This window comes from Temnothorax curvispinosus, unplaced genomic scaffold (assembly GCF_003070985.1).
Source record: "Temnothorax curvispinosus isolate PA1 unplaced genomic scaffold, ASM307098v1 QBEX01016091.1, whole genome shotgun sequence".
Classification (NCBI taxonomy): domain Eukaryota; kingdom Metazoa; phylum Arthropoda; class Insecta; order Hymenoptera; family Formicidae; genus Temnothorax; species Temnothorax curvispinosus.
The window spans coordinates 138207-148899 of record NW_020225871.1 but is presented as its reverse complement, the minus strand read 5'-3'; the positions used below and the strand labels follow the sequence as shown (position 1 = coordinate 148899).

The window sequence follows — 10693 nt, the reverse complement described above, 5'->3', positions numbered from 1 at the left end:
GAGAAATTTAACTCGCTTTTCGTACAGCAAACCAGGGTGCGTGCTATCTCGCGAGTTATTTATCTAAAACAAGGTACTGTCGACACAAACACATGGCAGTATGCGGTTCTGTCAAAGGTCGACATGCAGACCAGGAATCGGAAACGTTGCACATCACCCCTCACAACCCTATATAAAGTATAAAAACTCGAAAAAAACTAAAAACAACAAAAATTTAAATAGAAAATGCACAGTGTGTGCATGTGCGTGTGTACGCGAGCGCGTGTGTGTGAATGTGTGAACAAATAATTTGACTCTTCAAAGACCGACCCCACCTTTTTTTTTACATGGTGGCAATCTTTGTCCACTGGGACACGATCGGGGAGCGCCGCGGCAACCGGTCACGGCCCGAGGGCCGATCGGGGCGCCGCGGCAACCAGTCACGCACTCAGTGCCCCCTCCCCCCTAATCGGGGAAAAGACCCCCCACCCTCTAAAAAGGGCGGGGGAGTGCCGGATTCTATGCACGTGCATCGCGGTAGATACCACGTGCATAGCCTACCGGCTAAAACCACCATAAATCCCTCTCGGCAGTTATCGAAGGGGCCCCGGGAATTGCAAAAGCATAACGTCCATGGGCTCCTTCCCACCAGTAACCTACCCGGGGGGAGAGACGGAATCGGAGAGCGCCAAAGCAACTAATCACCCGTTTCCCCCCCTCTCGCAAGAGCGAGCAAGACTAATTTGTGACGCATTGAAAAGAATTAGTTCCAATACGCCGGCCCGGACCTCCCGCCCGCGAGAGGACAGGGCTCAGGAAAATAAATCACCCACCATACTCCTCCCGCAAGCCAGGGGCCCTGCCAAGTAAACCCCGACTCCTCGTCGCCGATCACCTCCTCCTTGCGGGTTTCTATCTCGCTTGATTGATTGGGGGAGAGGAGGAACCCCCGCATTTGCGGTGGCCCTTGTCCCCCGCCCACGCCCTTCAGTCCAATGTGACGCCTCCTCCCCCTCCGTATGAACTTGAGAGGGAGAAGAAGGACGGGAAGGGATGGGGAGAAACGACTCGCGCGTCGGCACGAGCCTCCTCCCGCCCCCGTTGTCTTACTCCTTTGCCACTACTACGGGGACACCGAGTCGCCGCCGCGACCTAACTTGTGGACAACCGCATTCACGGCCGCGGCCCGGCGCCCCGTCCTTTTCCTCGCTGTCTGCGTCCAGGGGGGGCTTCTCTCTCCTATTCTTTCGCTCGCCTTCTTTTGCGACATCACTGTGCCGCAGAAGAAGACGAACGCCCTTCACGCTTCATCGCTTTCTCTCTCCCTCCCCCCCCTCGACCGTCCTAGCAAGGACGGCCGGGAAGGAGAGATCCTTCTCTACTGCTTGCCGGAGGACACGGCGCTCGCGTTCCCACGCTGGACAAAACTCCAGCGTGTGCTGCTCCGTGTCCGCCTCCTCCGGACAATGGTGGCACTACGCGGTGCGCTCCTTCCCGATGCGGCACAGACAGTATTCGAAACACCCGTGATTTGTAATTATCTGTGCCGCGTGGAACATTAGACCTCTTTTCCTATGTTCCACCCACCCCTCAAGTATCGGCTGGACGGCTTCGCGGGCCCTCCTCCCCCATTGAAGGTTGGGGTTTTCGAGGAACTTTCCCCACTTCCGGAGGAGAGTTTTTTTTGGCTTCCCTCACGGAAAAAAACTATTGGAATGCTAATAGTAACTATTGAAATGATAATAGTAACTATTGAATGCCAATAATTATAAGCAGTGATTACTACTGCAATGCTTACTGTAATACTGGTAATAAGTAGTGTCCACTACGCAATTATTACTATTGACCAGTGTAAATTATTAGAATGTAATAGTAGATACTACTGCCACTAGTGCAGACAATTAACAGTGTCACTGTTATACTAATCATTCAACAGTGCGGACTAATAGTGTGCAGAAGTTTGCAATATTAAACCAAATAGTGCACATTCTGTATGGTGCACACAGTTAGGCATTTCTTCAGCGTTTAATAGTGTATACTCTTCAGTACATACTGTTGTCTATCACTGCTGAATAGTATTGTTATAGATACCATATATTGTACCCTAGTGAGAATACTACTATAATAATGAGTACTGAATTGTATATTTTAATGTAACGTGACAGAATCGTATTAAAAATAGAAGGAGGCTAAAGAAAGTTGATGTAAAAATAAACTTATATATTATCTATTTATTTCACTAAATAGTTGCATCAGTTACACAATATTGATATATATTAATCACGTTCAATATTATTTACGAGGCGGACAATGCAATACTTATCAATATCGTATGGAATCTTTACACATTTGGAATTTAACATGTCAGGAAAGACAGCGACGACAGAATCAGTCATGCGAGTAATGTGAAAAAAACGATTCGATGAAAGTGTTGGATTGTTCGTTTTACAAATTTCAACGTCAACACGGTTAAGAATCTTTCCAATAATAACGTATCGTACATAATTGTTTGGCACAGTACGGACACCAAAAATCCCGGATATTATTATAAACATACCATTGTGCAGTAATACTGTACTATTTTGTCGCTTTTGAAATTTTTCATAGTTCTCGGCATGCCACAACACGTTTCGAAAAATAAAACGCTTGTAACAGACACTCTCGTTTAGAATACTTTCATGTAAAAGAGTTTCTATACAAGTCTGCTCCATTAACGTTAACGTCCTTTGAACTGGTTTTCCAAATATTTTCAAATAAGGCCCGTACTCTAGATAATTTTTCGTATGATATGTTCCACTTATTTTATCATATAAAATTTTAGCATTTTTGAAACAATCGGGTCTCGAAAATACCTCTAAGCATAAACTTTCAACGCGCTTTGATCTCATATATAATTTGCATATCTGTTCCGGAACGGCTTGCGAATTCCGAAACATTTTCCTTAGTACTCCATTATAGTGTTCATAGGGAAAAGTAGATGTAGCCCACAAAGCCCCGAACTGTTTAACAAACTCCGGGATATGTAACAACAAATGTACATTAAACTTGTAATATTCTAAGCCATATAAGTCTTCTATTTTAAGCACGAACATTTCCAATGCTCTTGTAGCTGTCAAAACATCTACGTCACTAATTTTTTCTTGTAGAAATATGTGCATACTAAAGACAAAAAGGAACCAATGTTTCACATATTGTAAGGGCATTACATTTTGTAAACAAATAAGAGAGTAGTAGAGCAAGAAGTGCTTCCATTCTGATGCCTTCCATAGATTTCTTTCACTGATAGATCTGGGCGTACGAGTAATCTCACACGGTGGTTTTATTTGCAGAAGTTTCTTATCAATAAGATCTACTTTGTTTCCTATATACCAGTCTTTTTCGTGATTTGACGAATGAAACCAAGCATCCGCAAAAGTTTTTGCCACTCCCAATAAACCATTATGCAGATAATCAAGTGTAAACGAAGACGTAATGTCAAAAACCGGTAGCAACATTAAAACCGATGGCCCTTTCACACCGTGAGGTGTAGTTCGAGTTTGCATAGCAATTTCACAATCTACTTCATGTTGACGCAATGTGCGCGGTTCTTTTACGCAACCGGGATATACTCTTGTCATTCCTCTACCGACTTCAACGTGTATACCTTCATGCAAGCAAAAGCTGCAGCCAAAGCTCCCGTTATACTGTTTTATGTTTTGTAATAAAGGCCGCGCGACAGAATCTACAGGACACGCGATTGTATGTACTCTGATACGAATTTCTTCTTCGCCTGCCACGTTACGCGTAATACCTACTTTATGCATAAAAGTCAATTCCTCAACGAGTAAAGATAAAAATAAATTCATGTCAGGTTTTTCTTTACCATACCACAGACCACATAACATCATATTTTTTCTCCTTTCTCTATACGGCAATTCATTTATCATTACCTGTATAGGCCACATAGATACAAACGATGAACGAAACACTTGAACGCCGTCAGTATTGATCTGCAGCGTGATATCATGTAATTGAATTATCCCAGTATTTTTTAAAGATGTATAAAACTTTCCAGAAGTTATATCAGAGCAATTATTGTTTTCTTTTTGAAGCATAGAGTATTTGTTGCTGTTTACAAAGTCGCGCAATTGCTGCTTTAAAGGCAAATATAGGAAATAATTACCGCTTTTTTCCAATGCATGTTTGTTATATCTACATTGGCACTCTCGACAAACAAGGTTTTCTTTTGTTCTATCATCTGCAGCAAGCGTTTTCAATTTTACATAACACTCTGAACAATAATAGCATTTACAGATTGACGCTGGAGTATCATACTTCTTCATAAATATGTGCTTCGTATGGTATACTGAGTATGGTAAGTGACAGTTTATCAAAGTGATGAGGTCTTCAAGAGCAACATCGGCCAGACTGTGCCGTATAGCAAAGTTTAATATGAGGAGTTCACTTTCTGTCTTGGATATATTCGATCCTTCATATAATGGGACTCGTTCCTGTAAATTAAGTAGAGATTATTATTTTTACATTCAAAAAGTTATTCTCAGATATGGGTAATTAAAACCTACAGCGTACGTGATAGATTTCATATGGATTAGATAAAATATGGATGTACATATCCTAACATCTTTCGATGCAAAATATGCTACATATTTGTGGCAAATTTCTCTTTGGCTGCAAAGTTTGCATCAGAAAATCTCAATTTACTCGAATCGATTAAAATACCTGATTATTGTCCTCTGGTGGAACAAAATTTGCATACCCTGCAGGCTCTAAGAATTCTTCATAGTCTTGAAACACATTTTCCAAATCCGATGCGTCATCATTAGCTACAACATCAGACACGCTTCGTCTTTCGTTTCCAGCTGAACTGTTTGAACTATCTGATATTGATGCAGTATCAGAGTCAGCTCTATTAACTACAGAGATGTCATCCATACTTGCATCCTATATAACAAAATACAAATTACGTTGTCAAGAATGTTAGTAAAAGTATTCCCAGTGAAAACAACCTAGTCAAAATAATGTTAAAGTGATATAAAATTGATAAGGAGTATGATGTCAAAATTTGATAAAAATGACGGCAAAATGATCGCAATATGATTGCATAACGTCCCATACCATGATGGTGATTTTGACTGTTATTTTAACGTCTGTTTTTTATGTCAAGATGACAGTCACCCTGTATAGGAATATAAATGCACAAATAAAACTAAATTATATAGAATAAGTTTCTGGTACGACGTCATATTGACATCATTTTTACTTTAGGCTGTTTTCACTGGGTTGTGTTTTCAACGTGTCTTGAAATTTATTATTAGTTCTCGCGAGAGCGTATACTATTTTCAAAAACGGAGCAACTTTTTCTGTGTCAAAATTTCAATATCTAAGTAAGCAAAGTTTAATCAGAATTTCATTTTGGATGATTGCTGTAGTACAAACACAACATTCTTCTCGAAGTCAGGATATCCTATTTTATATTTTGAGCAAAAAAATCGTATTTTGTCCATTATAACTAATAATTTCAGAGCTGTGTATTTTCATAATCTCCTGCTCCTCCGAAATAGCTTATTTACAAAACCGTCAGTCATACAAAATAAAATAATATAAAAACGATTTTTTTAAATAAAAAATAGTAAAATAAGTTAGTTTGTATTTGCCAAACATACTGAGCTTTCATCCAAAATAATTGATTCAATGATTACACTCACTGTATCATTATTTTCTGGATTGCCAGGTGATATTGGACCATCGATATTTTGATCACTATCTTCCGACATGTCTTCAGCAGCAGTGGGCTGTTGGTTGTCATTGGAACTCACAGATGGTTGTCCCGATATCACAGAAATATCGTCGACATCCATTTCTTGTTCCTAATTAAATAAGTACGCTTTAATTGCAAATGAGGACTTAAAGATTGTTTTATAATAAAAATATGAATATTTATGGAAAAGGGGTATCTTCTTTTATAATATAATATTTTTAAAATACAATAAGAAATTCAATATCAAAGAGAAAGGAATTATACGTATACATATATATATGGTTATAGATTTACCTGTTGTAATAGCACCTGTTCTCGTTGTCTACGGGAACGGATTGTTGACTCAGGTATTGATAAAAGATCACCGTCTTGTAAATATCGTTTATAACACCCTCTTCTAGTCAATGTATTTTCGTTATCCACATTCATTTTGATAAATCTGAAGAATAGTGGCCTCCTCACCGATTTCGTTGAACTTAGGTTTAATCGACGCGTTTTTGCGTAAAACGAAAGAATCTGGCAGAAAAAAGTGTCGCTCTGCCCCGCGAAGCGAGATATTAAACGTTAAAGTTAACAGAAATCAGGTTATAATTCCTGTCATACCGACGAGCTGTAGCGATCCCGCCCAAGCACACCAGCGTTTTTCTCCCTCCACTACGCACACAAAAACGTTCTCGTCTGTCCGTAGTGTCCATGTGACGACGCGCGTTCGGCTAAGTTCGGGTACGCCGAGCGCGCGTCACACGGACAAACTCCCGCGCTTTGTGTACGTAGTGGAGGGGGTAAAACGTTCGTGTGCTCGGACTCGGTATCGCAATTCGTACGAGAAAGGCAGCTAGAACGGCCTCATTCTGGTATCGCTGCCACTGGCGATTTTATTTGAACAGCACATTCGTTTTCCGTAGGATCTATAGTACATCGACGAACATTTGTGTGTGTTTTTCAGCTTACATCGAGTTTGCCTTAAGTAAGTAATAAATCCTTGATGTAATTTAATACGTTTAGGACGTACGATATAAATGTGTAGAACGGGTTATTTTCTGAACGTCTGTGGATAGTCAAAAGTACGATCGTGCGTGACCTTTTCAGTTTCTTCCTCACATATTCGAGATAGAAACTATGATTTAATAAATGCAACCATCATAGACATTCCAAAGTAAATTAACCTAAATTGCGTTTAATCAAAACAGTTATTTCAAGTATTTTAATGTGTTATTGTATTTCTGTATATACATTGCAACTGCATTTCAGTATTAGCTACGAACTGGCTGCGAGTATGTTGTGTCTGTCAAACGTATGCAGTTCAATATAGACATGATAATGCTGTCAGTATACTCGCAGCTAGTATTGAAACGCTCCTGTATTTTGCTTTTACAGACAATGGACCACGAAAAATATATGGTGTGCGAGTTTCCAAATGAAGAAGATAGTATATCTATTGGATATTTGGAATGGCTGGAAGATAAATTTAAAATTACTGAATTAGATGATATAATTGAACGTGGGACGATAGTGAAAGTTCGATGGCCAAAAAACTGTGATGTAGGCCCACTAACAGCAACAATGAAAAAAAAATTGGCCAATTGTCAGTGGGAAAAGGTTGTAACAAAATTACGGGCATATGGAGGTAAGCAACGATATTGAATAATAAAGAACTAATCGATGCGGCAATATCGGTTTCTTAATGTGCATAGCAGATAGTTGAATTGAGTTTTGTGTAATTGCATCTATACTGCAGTTTACAAAAAAAATACGAAGTGATGAAAACTTTAAAATACCTCATTGTTATTAGAATTAACTACTAAGATATCCCATAGCAAAATGGCTATAATTATGATTCTAACATGCATTATTTTTTTTTGTTTTATCGAATAATGTCTATAAAAAATTCCTAATTTTAGTACATTATGGTCGGTGTTTACAGTACAATTTTCCATACCATTGAACTAAATCTTTATGCAGCATTTTTAAAGTTTTATCTCCAAAGAGGAGTCTTAATTGTCAAACAATTGGCAATCATTTTCAATTTAAGTAAATATAAATATAAGTTTATATAAAATTTTAGATGACAAAATGCTTTATTAAAATTTTAGGATGGATCAAAATGCGCGAAATCAGAGACAATTTGGAAAAGTATGGTGTCACTGAACTTGATAAACATGATAGGAAACAGTTCACAAAAAGGCAAACAACAGAGAGTGACAGCGACGAATCGGAAGTAAAAGGAACAAAAAAAAGTGCGCTAACAAAGTCGAAACAAAAGGTTTATAATGACATATATTTTACATAACTAAATATGAATCATAATTTAAAATATTGCATGCTAAAAATAAATTTGCTATTGAATGAGTAATGCTTTTTTATTTATAGAAATGTACTTTAAACGAGAAAAAGGGGAAAGAACTTTTAAAACAGTACAAACATAACAAGCAGAAATACTCGTCACAGGTAATTTTCTTAAATCTATATATATCTCTATTTAATGTTCTTCAGATTTTTTTGTTAAAACGTGACAAAACTTTGAGATATAAATTTATACTATTATAGAGTAAATCTGTGGATGACGAATGTGATACAGATAACGAAAAATCTCCCGTTCAATTAAAGTCACAACTAACAATCATTGAATTAAATGAAGAAAACAAGAAGTTGCAAAGAGACAACAAAAGACTACGCACGTTACGATCTGTCAACGAAGGTATTCTTGTTGAATATTTTTCTCTCTGTAACAGTTCTTAGCCGGTTGAGTAATTTTTACTAATGGTTAAAATAGGTTCGGAGTATCTCACTGTTTTTACTACTTCTTGTATAGCTCAAATTATACACTATCAGATCAAATGGACTTCAATTTTTATCTGAATAATTTTTTTAAATTATTGTCGAATTATTTTATTTTATAATACCTGCAACTCACCATATAAATATAGGTAGAGTTCTAAACAGCGAATACGAAATGTTAATCACAAATTCCTTCACAAATATGCTATCTTTATATGCTACTTTTTTAAACGTTTTTTGGTATATATATATCCTGAAGCAATAAAAACACTGAAAACAATAATTTGTTAACTTTAAATGGCTCAATCCATTTAAGATTATCCTTTTAATAAGCCGAGGATTTCTTTTGATAAGCAATCCTTTTAATGAGATCCTTGGTTACCGTTATTAATTTTTTAGATTTGCCAAAGATGGAAAAAATGGTAAAAGATCTCACGGTTAATTTGCAATCTGCATCAAAGAAAATCGAGTCTCTCATTGATCAAATAGATAAGCTGGAAGAGGTATATATAATTTTGATTTACATTGGCATTACATCGAATATTTGTAAATAGTATGAAACAATGTGCTAATTATATGCTCATTTGTTTTGTAGAAAATACAAGCAATAAATAACTGCATTATTGAACGTGAACGAGGTTACACTCTTCCAGCAATGACATTAGACTCTGATCCGTTCTGCATCAGCAAATTGAATCTACCAAACAATAAATTGGAATCGTCTGCAACCGATGCATCGCCAGCATCGATAATGCAAAATAAGGAGTTAAATCTACCAAGCGATAAGTTGAAATCGTCTCAAAGATCGGTTACAGAGTTTTGTGAACCAGCATCACATGAGTCGACACCTCTGACATTCGGACATAATTTAGTACCACAAAATTCCAACCCAGAATCATTGCTGGAAGACTTCCCTGATACTCCAGACGTCGCGATAAAAGTAGTCAACACACGTGAATTGGAACATGTACATGAATCGAACCATGCAGCAGATACAGCAAAGTCTTCGAATGATCATCAATCAATCGCAATACACAAGCCTAAGGTTAAAATCATTATATATTTTAATTACAATGCTATTTAAAATAGAAATTAATATTTTTGGAGTTTTGATTTTCAAGTGTAGTTATAGATGTTGGTTTGGTTTTCAATTCTCACCTAATACAATTTTATGAATATGAATATCGTTACATTTAATAATTATCTAAAAATGTTATCATATTTTATACAAAATATTTAACACAGGAACAGACAGTCGACCTTGGAGGGCCAGAACCTTGTATAGTGAATGCCATTCGCCTTTCCTTGTGCAATCACACATCTGTCTCTAAGTTGATATGCGAGATGATGTCTTTGCTATTTTCAAAAGAAGAGTTAGCTACCTCTTCGCTTACAGGAACTGTGGCAAATTTTCATTGCGAAAAAGGTATAGCCGCTAAAAAGAAACTCGACACGGTGAAAATTGAAGCTATGAAAGGTATGACTATAATTTGTGCAACAGTATTGATTTCATATAGTTGTAGTTTGAAAACTGATAAATATACGTGCTTTAGCATACGTTAAGAAGAAATTTCCAACAGAAAAAGATTTCGACAAGATGTTCCGCAAAGCAGTGCAGCAGAAGTGCAATAATGCAGTTCCTCGAAATAGAGGACTAAATAATAAAGGAGAAACCAATTAAGTAAGATTAAATAAGGAACCAACGTAAAGGCGAAGAACCTAAACAATGCAGGATTAAGCGTCGTAAATAGATTGAGTAGAATAACGATTATTTTCCACGATTGTTTTTTAATAATTGAGATCAATACAACTACAATACAAATAGTCAGATTGTTGTATTATTATTTGTATTTGATCATGCGAATAAAAGTACAACTAACAATTAATGTCACAGTGTTTTGCTTTATTTCTATAAAAATATATATATATATATATATACTAGTTGCCAGTCCACTAGTTTTCACTAAAATTGAGACTAGTGCATTTTTTCTAAATAACGACGTGAATAAAAATAGACCTAGCTGCACAGTTTTTTTTAATAAGAACGAGATATATATACATATATATATACATATATATATCTCGTTCTTATTAAAAACTGTGCAGCTAGGTCTATTTTTATTCACGTCGTTATTTAGAAAAAATGCACTAGTCTCAATTTTAGTGGAAACTAGTGGA

At 36.9% G+C, this 10693-nt stretch overlaps 2 protein-coding genes across 2 annotated transcripts; one reads left to right on the top strand and one right to left on the bottom strand.

The window, feature by feature from the left end:
• Positions 1–2184: 2184 nt before the first annotated feature.
• Positions 2185–6229, bottom strand: LOC112466371. Its single transcript, XM_025034436.1, has 4 exons — positions 6032–6229; positions 5685–5846; positions 4699–4920; positions 2185–4469 (listed from the first exon to the last, which is right to left on the bottom strand). The coding sequence occupies exons 1-4, from the start codon at positions 6164–6166 to the stop codon at positions 2256–2258; spliced, it is 2733 nt and encodes a 910-aa protein (XP_024890204.1). The 5' UTR covers positions 6167–6229; the 3' UTR covers positions 2185–2255.
• Positions 6230–6280: 51 nt separating this feature from the next.
• On the top strand, positions 6281–10375 carry LOC112466365. The gene is made up of 8 exons (XM_025034429.1): positions 6281–7364; positions 7831–8000; positions 8108–8185; positions 8285–8435; positions 8915–9018; positions 9111–9560; positions 9761–9992; positions 10069–10375. The coding sequence occupies exons 1-8, from the start codon at positions 7034–7036 to the stop codon at positions 10194–10196; spliced, it is 1644 nt and encodes a 547-aa protein (XP_024890197.1). The 5' UTR covers positions 6281–7033; the 3' UTR covers positions 10197–10375.
• Positions 10376–10693: the final 318 nt, after the last annotated feature.

Bases quoted from the DNA above. Each gene is read 5' to 3' on its own strand.
- LOC112466371 (XM_025034436.1), bottom strand. From the start codon at position 6,166: ATGAATGTGGATAACGAAAATACATTGACTAGAAGAGGGTGTTATAAA. The intron at 5,847-6,031 runs GTAAATCTATAA...TTATTTAATTAG, and splicing joins AACAGGTGCTATTACAACAG to GAACAAGAAATGGATGTCGA. The intron at 4,470-4,698 runs GTATTTTAATCG...CTTAATTTACAG, and splicing joins CACCAGAGGACAATAATCAG to GAACGAGTCCCATTATATGA.
- LOC112466365 (XM_025034429.1), top strand. From the start codon at position 7,034: ATGCAGTTCAATATAGACATGATAATGCTGTCAGTATACTCGCAGCTA. The intron at 8,001-8,107 runs GTTTATAATGAC...TTTTATTTATAG, and splicing joins TAACAAAGTCGAAACAAAAG to AAATGTACTTTAAACGAGAA. The intron at 9,561-9,760 runs GTTAAAATCATT...TATTTAACACAG, and splicing joins TCGCAATACACAAGCCTAAG to GAACAGACAGTCGACCTTGG.